At 30.6% G+C, this 10,599-nt stretch overlaps 1 protein-coding gene across 1 annotated transcript in view; it reads left to right on the top strand.

Annotated features, from left to right (window-relative positions):
- Window positions 1-10,262, top strand: part of LOC106459238 (zinc finger protein DPF3-like) — a 40,151-nt gene extending 29,889 nt beyond the window's left edge. Inside the window, exons 8-11 of the mRNA XM_022385686.1 lie at window positions 2,607-2,741; window positions 4,545-4,657; window positions 5,221-5,302; window positions 7,832-10,262. Coding sequence (XP_022241394.1) covers window positions 2,607-2,741; window positions 4,545-4,657; window positions 5,221-5,302; window positions 7,832-7,890 — 389 coding nt within the window. The 3' untranslated portion in view covers window positions 7,891-10,262. The remainder of the gene's footprint in view (window positions 1-2,606; window positions 2,742-4,544; window positions 4,658-5,220; window positions 5,303-7,831) is intronic.
- The last annotated feature ends 337 nt before the right edge of the window (window positions 10,263-10,599 follow it).

Here is a 10,599-nt window from a genome sequence, read left to right on the forward strand (position 1 = left end):
CAAATTAGTTATCATAAATCAGTTAAATGACGAAAAATTAGGTGTATATTTACTTGTGACCACTCAGTGTAGAGAGAGTAATATTCTGACTACCAGTAAAAGCAAAATTAAAGTTCTAAAACAAAAGAAAGTATTTTTCATGTTTGCTTGTTTTTAAGCAGTGTTTCACAAGAAATTTACTATTTATTAAGTTTGTACTAAGTTTAATGTGATTTGGTTTTATGTATTTCTGCTATGATAAGGGAAAAAAGATCAAGATATATCAGTGACACCCCTACAGTCTGGAAAGGGTTAAATAAAAACTATAAACTGGCATAATTCCTGTAGTCTGCTTTATCGATAAAATATTTTCCTAATAAAATGGTGCATTTTGTTTCATAACATTATTGTGATTATGAGATAAATTGTCTATTATAAATCCTGTCAATTATAAATAACTGTTTCTTACCTACTGTGTCTTATAAAAGTGAAGGCCATCTCAGTTTATTGTAGACACATAGATAGCTAAACTTTGAAGATCAGGCTCATATGCTGAATTGAATGCTGTAAACAAAAACTATTATGTACTACACAATAGTGTTATGGTTTCTTAGATTTTCACATGCCTAGCTCTATATATACTGGGTTATTTTTTTACTTCTTGCATTATGTTATTGACAAAGTAAAATGAGTCATCTATGAAGTCATGGCTATAGATAGCTTTAGTTATGTTTTATCTTTCTCATTGTAGTTGCTTTCATGTTCAGTTGCTAAGATGCAACTGATCTTATTTTCAGAGTTTTATTTAGCTGTTTAATATTCTTAGTAACAATTTTACTTACTAGGGTAGACCCCCAGTGTCGAAGTTCAGGTTTTACTTGCTAGTGTATATATATATAGCAGTGTCAAGGTCAGTATTTTACTTGCTAGTGTAGCCCCATTGTCAAGGTTAATATTTTACTTACTGCTGTAGGTTTGAATCTCAATTAAAGTTTTTACTTGCTAATTTAGATTCAATTATCATTGTTGCTAATTTTTTCTTATTCGTTTAAATTAACCAATCTTATAAGATCTCACTTAGTCCATTTTGTCAGTTGTTACTTAGCTGTGGTGAACCTGCTGTTGCTATTGCAAAAAAGTATGCTGCTTGCCAATATTACTTCAGCAATTGTATAAAGTGTTAGCTAAGTTAAACACTTTGACAAATCTTGTTTGAAAATAAACCCATAGAAAAGTAAGAAGGATTTTTTTTTAGTGCTGGCCAGCTTTCTCTACCATGTTATTGTATAATTTCTTTGTTTGTTTTAAGAATCTCTGTATTTTAAATTTCATGGTTTCCATGGTCATTCTGAACCTACAATATATCAAATTGCAAGCTTATAACCATAATCTGCATTTAACTTTCCTAAAGTTCAAGATAAGTTTATTTACATGCACAAGAGTTCTAATGCTTTTTGTGGTGTAGCAGTGTCTCTGTTTGGAATAATTGTCTCAGTTATGAAAATTGAAATATCTTAGTTACTAAAATTGAACTGGAAGGAAAGTTACTAAAATAGTGTTCTTGTATTGTAGAAAATAGTTGAGAGTAAAATGTTTACAGAATGTTTTTTTTTTCCCCTCCAAGTGAAACTGGTTCACAGTTGACTGACACTAATGATTTGAAAACTTTGGATTAAAGCATTAATATACAGTTATGAAGTAGTCAAACTCCTGGACATTAAGTGCGTAACTTGGAAACATTAGTGATTAGTATGAAACATTTAAAATCTTGTTTACTGGCTTATTGCAAGCACCACTAATACTTTGTTTAGCTTAGATACCTAGTAGCATTTGTTTGGGTTACTTGAATAAACAGTATACAATGGAGATTTTGTTTAATTTACATATAGCAGAAAAGCAACTGAGTTTAAAAATTGAAAGCTTGGTTTTAAAAGTTTGGAAACTTAAATGTTGAAAGCTTCATGAAAATAAATACATCCCTGTTTAACAATTATTTTTCTGTTATTGTTTCACATGTAATAAAGCAGATGCTGTAATTATTATGTTAATGGATTGTAGTAACACTAGTTAAGCATTTAGCACATGTACCATTGGCTGTTACCATGTGTACATACACTTGCATGGCTTTGATAAGTTAAGTTGAAAATTAGTTATCTTTCATTTTTATTTTCAAAATTGGTTAAAGTGAAAGCATGGGATGCGTTTCCTGTAATCTTTATTTTAAAAAATGTTTAAGTGACCTAAATGCTGTTATAAGTAAGCTGTTAGTATGCTTTTGCAAGAAAATTAACTTTTCAATTTCATTAGTAGTATTATATTAACAAGTTGTTGGGTTGTTTATTGATTATGATGAAGATGCACTTTAGAATGAATATTTGATCATTTATAGATAAAACATTTTTTTTAACCTCAATTTACGAAAACATTTTTGTGGCTACTAAAAGTTATGTTTTAAATACCTAATAATATAGATATCTATTTGTTTCAACAATAATAAAAAAAAATGTAGTAATTTTATTTCTTTAATAAATTATCTGAATCTTAGGTACAAAACCGATTTCTTTCTTAAAGCAATTTGGATGAGCATCCTTAACCATCTTGCACCATTATGATATATTTCTCTGTAGACCAGAAAAGCGCTTCAGGAAAGCCTCTGGCATCTCCAAGTCCTTATTGTGACTTCTGTCTAGGAGATAATGTAGAGAACAAAAAAACAAGACAAGCAGAAGAGCTTGTATCTTGTGCAGACTGTGGACGATCTGGTATGGTTCAAGTTCTGATTGTGGTTATAAGTACAAGAACTTTATTATCTGGTATCTTAAGATAGTGTAAAGAATCAGATATGTAATAGAAAAATATTCTGAATCATTTTGCAATAAGTTTATGAAATAAGAGTTGCCTTGTCACCTCATTTTATAGAAAAAAAATGTTAATTTAAAAATGAATAAAATTCAAATCCTCTGATTAATGTTCTACAACTAGGTTTCCATTTGGAGAAAGTTCTGAGTTACACCACCAGAAAAATTTTACTTAAGAACAATTTAAAAAGTTATATTGCTTATGTGCTCATTGATGTCTTACCTAATGGCTTTAAAACAAGTCTTTTGTTTTTTCTTTAAGCACTCTGAACTGCTTGGGAGCCTTGTAGTTAATTATTGTATTGAGATTAATTAGTGTATTGAGACTTTGTGGTAAACTTGAATCATAAATTGTATCTTTTTTAGTTTATGTAAAATTAGATTATAATAAATTCAGACCTAGTAGTATTGGACCACCTCATGTGATATTATATACATTTGAAGACATCGTGTGTATTTTTAATATAATTCATGTTTATAACAAATTCCATATTTAATTTCAGTAGAATATGTAATTTTTATTTTTTTCTATGTTTAATAGCCTTCATTCCATCATTTGGTTCTGTTTTGTACAAGTGATTGCATATCCATTTATTTACTTACAGCACTGGTCAGAGTTTGATTATTTACATATTTAAATATATATTTACAAATGCATGTTTATGTGTGTACATAGAACACAGTTCAATTTCATAATGTGACCATGTGTATGGAGGAAAGTTTCCAGTATTTTCTTAAAGTTGACAACTTTTTTCAGATTCTAGGCCATGAATGAATGGAAAAAGTAGAAAATTCTGGAACTATATAAAGAATATGTATTCAATATGATAAGTTAATGTGAGCTCATGATTACAGCTATAGAAATATAAAAGTTTTACTGACATAGAAAAATTAAAATTTGTAAAAGTTCAGTTACATTATTTTAGAATTTATGTGTTTAAGCTCCCTTGTTCATATTTAAACTAATATAAAGCACATCAGGAATGCTGGATTACATCTTAATATATGGACAGATTTTTGTTGTATTTATGTTTGTTTTTGTTCATACCAATTTAAATGCTAAGTTTGTTAGTAATACAACATTTACTGCTATGTTTTATACTGATGCTAATGATCTGTGTGTGTTGCAGATAAACAGACAAGTCAGACATCAAATCTGTGTTCATAGTCCATCTTTATTACCAGTTTTCAAACACTGGAAAGTTATGAACAGCATTTTCATGTGCTACACCAATTTCTAATCATGTTTTTTTTTAACTCGCATTTTGTTTTGTTGAGATTCTCTTTATGCAAAATGGGTAGTGAGGAATACAGTAGTGGAGGAAATATTGTTTAGCTTATACATACTTTTGTATCTTTAATATGTCTTTTTAAGTTAAATTGTTAAAATAGGTGTATTGAAAAATGTTGGTCATTTACTGAAAAATAAAAAAATTTTGCAAAGTATAAGTTCTTACAGATGTCATGTTGGGTAAGGTATAATCTTCTAAAAGTTTTTTTTTAGTAGTATTTGTAATCAAGAGAGTGTGAAATGGGTTTAAAGCTTTTAGTTTGTACAAGTCATTTAAAACGAATAGTTTTTCTATTAAATATAAAGTACAATTTATTTTAATTTATATTGAATAATCAAACTGTTTCTAGTATTTTATTTCACATGACAACTAAACATCTCTCATGTGTTATTGAATTTAATTTTTTCATCAATAGCACATCCAACTTGCCTTCAGTTTACTCCAAACATGACAATCTCGGTAAAAAAATACAGATGGCAGTGTATTGAATGTAAATCTTGTGGCCTGTGTGGAACTTCAGATAATGATGTAAGTGATAGTGACTTCAAAAAAGAAATATTTTTGTAATTCCACACACTATTCCCAATACTCGGTTGCCCGACAGACAGAAATACAAAATCTTAGTATAAAAATTGTAATAAAAAGCATGCTGGATTTATTGAGGGAAAATGTTTTTTGTGTGTGCTAACGAAAACAGTACATTAAACCTACAGTGATTCACTTATGTCACATTTCAGATTAAAGACTGCATTACATTAAACCTACAGTGATTCACTTACTTATGTCACATTTCAGATTAAAGACTGCATTACATTCACTAAAGTTAAGGAAGTTACCATAATAATATTTTAAGAAGTACCTGTAACTTGAGAAATTTAAATGTCAAAATTGTAGAATATGTAAGCAATAGTCTTTTTTAATGCACTACACTTAAAGAGCTCTTTTTTTTTGATGAAACTAGTAGCTCCTAATGGAAATAAAAGAAACAATGTAATGTTAGAAAAACAGCTTTACTATATGTAAAGTTCTGGTTTTTATGTCTTGAAGCTCTCAAGAAAGTCTCTTTTATTTTTGTTTTATCTTTCTTTCAGGACCAGTTGCTGTTTTGTGATGACTGTGACCGAGGTTACCACATGTATTGCTTGAATCCTCCATTGTCCGAGCCACCAGAGGGTAAAGTTGGATTTTCTGTATTGCCATGTGAAATTTTCAAACTTGAGTTATTCAAATCAGGTAGACTTGCATCTGAGATACTGAAAGTCTTTGCAAGTTGAGGTTGAACTCTTGCTGTCAACAGAATGTGTCTCAGAGTTGTGAATTACAGAGCATGCATCTTTTATCCATGATTCCCCACTCTTCTGTCTTTCACATGACTTATTACATAAGCTCTGCTTTTCCACCATAATTTGGGTGTTTTTTTATGGACAATGTGCTGTTAACTTTGGTATGGGGCGTTATAAGGTGACGGTCAACCCCACTATTCATTGGTAAAAGAGTAGCCCAAGAGTTGGCGGTGGGTGGTGATGACTAGCTGCCTTCCCTCTAGTCTTACACTGCTAAATTAGGGATGGCTAGCGCAGATAGCCCTCGTGTAGCTTTGCACGAAAATAATAAAAAAAACAACAAACAAACCATAATAATCAAACAATCATGAAGATCTATATCTTGCTTAGGCCAACTTGCCTTCACAGTCTGCAGAGCTGGATTCTTCTGCTTATTAACCCTAATCCTGATGACACATCTACTTGTCTCATCTCTTTTTCTCTTTCAGGTAATATGTTTTTATTCTCAACATTGAACCTATTTCCATTACACCTGAGGGTACTTGTATCATGTAAAACGATTTCCGTACTTGAAACTTTTATTCCTCCCACTGTTTTCTGATATTGGGGTTGCAGATGTTTTTCAAAACCAGTTCTGTATTAAATAAATTAGACAGCACTTGTGCACATGTTTTGACAGTGCACTATGCCACCATCATCAGGAGTAACAGTTATAAGTAAGACGCTGACTTGTATACCTACAAAACAATAAATTTACATAAACTAAATCCTCAGTGTCATCTCAACCCCAAACATAATAACTACACCATCTACAGGAAAGCTAACTGTCATTAGCAGATCTTCCATGTGGTTTTTACTTTGACCCATAGTCACTTTTCTGACTGGCACTCTATGATTTTTCTTGTTTTGAGACACTTTTTCTGAACCATTAGTTGCTATTCTTGTTCAGTTCCTGTCCTTGTTATGCCATCACTGTGTTTTGGTACTCACATTCAATTCAACTATAATGGCATATATCAACAGATAGGGTGGAACTCAATCTTACAGCCTCTGCTTGCTGCCATTTCTCTACTTCTTTGGCTTTATTCACATCATGTCTTCTTCTGTTTCATTGGTTGTGCCAACAGTTTGATTAACCTCTTCTTGATGTATTTGTGATGGTAGTACATCATCTTCTGATGCTTTACTTGTTTACAATTCCAAGTTGAGCTTCCCTACCAGCGAGTACTTTGAGCCCATTTGAGGAGAATTTTTCTCTATATGTTATTCTATTCTTCATCTTCTTTCTTGAGTATTAACCATGATCAGTTGGTCCTTTTGTTCATTTCTTCTTCTTATTGCCCCATGGTGGACTGCTTCAACAAGTTTTTATTTTATTTTATTGCATCTCCACAAATACCTAGACATTACCCTCAGTGGGATTTAGGTTTCCTGGCTTCTCCCTTTGAACACTTTGCAACTTGTTCACTCTACCATCTTTCCCTTTGTTGCTCACTTCCTTGTGGAGATGATCAGACATTTTTTTTGCCATTGTTGTTTTTCATACTTTTTTCCAGGAAGGTTCTTTACCTATATCCTGATGGAGCCTTCCTACAAGAGATTTGGGCTACAAGAAATGGCCACAGCTATTTATCCTATTGTGTTACCTTCTCTGATTCATGAAGAATGTTTTCTATGTCTGGTTAGGGCTGTTTGTTCTTGTAAGGACAGAATCAGCATTGCTTATTTAAGACAGTTCTTGTTCCATAAATTTTTCTCCATACATATTAACAAATTGACTTATTTACCATGATGTTCCTAATCACCTTAAGCATGGATTTCAGGTTACTTCTCATCACATTCACCATTTTATTACGTCTTTGGCCTTCTGGCCTCTATACCCTTTAGCATCAAGGGGACGAATGTACGTGTTTTTATGCTTTTTACCTTAATCACGTTGCTGCATCTTCAGTTTCAGTATTACGTTTGCCAACTGTGGTTATCCATTATTCTCTATATCATGCAAGTTTCATATATTCTGCACTATACCCATTAACCATATCCAGGGTATCTAAAATTGTGAATAATTTTCATTTCACAACAAAAAATACAAAACAAGACAAATAAAATACTTAAATACAGTATATTTTCCAGCTCCCCAGATAATAAATTTTGGTGTGTGTGTGTGGTTTTTAAGGTTATTTTATTATGTATAATGAATATTAAAAAATCATGGTCTCTACATCTGTGAGACTTTGTTTATGGATTCATACAGTCATACATTGCTATCCACTTTTTCTTTTCTTTTTTGTGGGAAAGGAAGAGAAATATATTTTGCTATGTTTATTTTAATTTGAAATTGAAAAAATGTTACAAAGATTATTGGATAAGTATTAAAACAGACAGAAAAAAATGAGACATTTCTTTTTTTCATCAACAGGTTCATGGAGTTGTCATCTTTGTATCGAAGAATATCATGGTGGAAAGAAGATACAGTAAAATTAATTTCAAGACCTGTTGTAATTGTTTACTGCTCTTTATGACATTAATATATGTGTCTTGAGGTCTCACATTAAAATAGATTTCAGTCAACATCACTGAGTAAACACATTTGTTATAGGATACTCCAGTTATTTTTATTTTGTGATACAGGTGTTATGATTTGTTGGAAGAAAGTTAAGAAAAGCTGTGAATAGATTTAAATTGTTTGTAAGTACGTTTGAGGGCCAAAAGTATTCACACTTAAGAAAAATTTATATGATTGATTGGTAAAGTATTTATTGTGTTGTTTTGTATTTTTTTATCTTAAAGAAATTTATTTTAAATACAAAATAAGAAAATGGTCAGTTTTCAAAGATAAATGATGATAGCTATTTTTAAGCCAATTCCAATTTATTAATTTCCTAATTTAGAGATTTTTTGTATGTAGTGGAAAAATTAACCTACACCCCTACTGAATATAAAATGTAAAACACCTTAAATCATTATTAGTGCTTACAAAACAATAATGAATGTGTTGTAAGCAAAGGGAAGTAATGATTTTTTTTATTTTCTTGCCCAGCTTTTGCTTTGGTAAGCTTTTCCCTGCAAGCATACACACATAATACGATGGAGAATGTCTTATAAAAATGTGATTAATACTGACATAAAAAATAACATTCTAGTAGTGAGAAATTGCTTATAAAATGTGTGTATCTTTATCTTTCTTGCAAAACTCTCAAAATATTTTTGTACAATTTATTTTGTTTTTTTTTAAATTATTGAAACTGTGGATGAAATAAAATTTATTTTATTATAATGACTAAGGTTTAAAAAAAGTTGTATTTTTCTGTAACAAATGTGTTATGTAGTACTTACTTTTTGTAATTTTTTTAGTGTGTTCTATTTTTACTAGTAAACATTTACAGTTTCACCATGCATTTCCAAACCTGTTTGTAGGCTGTGTATTTTTATGCTTTTTGTATTCTTAAGAATTTCTTGGGAACTTGATGACTTGGAACTCCTGCTGAAATCTTAATATCAAATCTATCTACATGGTGAGTTGTGTAACCAATGTGTGTGTGCATGTGTCATTGTATATTTGCAACAAATGATTACACAGTTGTTTAAAGAAGAGTTTATGCAACTTTGCACTGAATACCTTTAAAGTTTCTTCATCAGAAAGATTTCTGAAAGTTGATGTAGATGAAGTAATGTGTCATTGTGTTTTCAGAAGACATCATCCTTGGAAAATCAGTAATTTGAAAAAAATAATTATATTTTTACCAGTTTTTTATTTTGTATACTTGAATAGTGTTGGTTAGTTTGTATACAATGGACATTTTTATCTTTAAACCATATGCATTGTTTTCCTTTTCATACTTGGTGAAATATATTGCTTTAAATCTGAAATAGTTCAGTTGGGTAAAAATATTTTTGAAGCCGTAGAATGGATCATTAATAGTTTTTCATTCTTTCTGTCGTTTCTGATTGAATATATGTTAATTATGTATATCGCTTGTTTTTAATACTTCACTGTAACATTTTGCTTGGTACTTCAAGGTTTGGAATTAATAAATTAAATATCTAATTAGAAATTAGTTGATTAGAAAATAATTCAAAACATGAATATCAGAATAGATAGGAAACAAGCCATTTCAGTAACAAGTTAAAATGTATTACTGTGCATTTTTCTTGCCATCTGATTGTGATTTGTGTGTACTAACCGTCCTTTTAATAGATATATATATATATATTTGGTAAATATTGGTAGCTAAAGGTCTCAGAAAACAATACACATAGTTTAATGTCTTGCTATTCTGTTTACATATGTATATATATGCAAGTAACTTTTTACCTCTTTGTTGATAAGTGAATAAGCATATAAAATAACTTGGTGAAGCACCAGTTACCTTCAGTGAAATTTATTAAGCTTGTAAAATATCTATACAGCACCACTGGTTGAGTATTTTCTTACCGTTTCAAGTGGAAGACTTATTGCTGATAAAGTGAAGACTATGCCATAAGCCTTGATGTTCTGGTTTGTCAGTTGATGTGGATGTCACATTTTATAATTAAATATCCACTGTCACTGATCTTTGTTTTTGCTGGCAGATCAGGAAACACTTAGCATGCGAAAAGGTCTAACAGTTGTCACTTGTGAATTGTCAGTTCAAGATAAGCATTGTAATACAAAATAACTGTCATCTAATTATTGCAACTTTGGATTGGTGCAGTTGTTTGATCTCTTAGGTAAAGTTGCATTTTGATCACATTTGGAGAAAGTATTGCCGCTTGTACTTGTATGAACATGTGTCTAGCTTTCTGTCAGGTACCAAGAATGATGTTTAAATCAAAAGGTAATAACATGAATATTTTAATCAAATATTTCAGATTTATATGAAAAAATGAATTTTGGCCTTACATTTGTGTATGTTTAGATAAATGTTTTGTCAAGCTATTGTATATTTACATTTATATGATTATATGTATATTGCTTGCAAATTCTGGAATATTTCAGTATAGTAATAAAACATTTTACAAACTGAATTTGTACTTTATTCATTAAGAGGTTCTGAGCTTTAGTTTGGGAGTGGTGGTGGTGTACTTTCAACATGATAACTTTATGGTGGATTTTTCAGGACTGTTGTCAAGGTGCACAGCTGTCAGGTGCAACATGACTAAACATGGTGACATAGACTGTAACGAAGTGGTAGGCTCCAAAATCGT

This window comes from Limulus polyphemus, unplaced genomic scaffold, assembly GCF_000517525.1.
Source record: "Limulus polyphemus unplaced genomic scaffold, Limulus_polyphemus-2.1.2 Scaffold580, whole genome shotgun sequence".
In the NCBI taxonomy this organism is placed as follows: domain Eukaryota; kingdom Metazoa; phylum Arthropoda; class Merostomata; order Xiphosura; family Limulidae; genus Limulus; species Limulus polyphemus.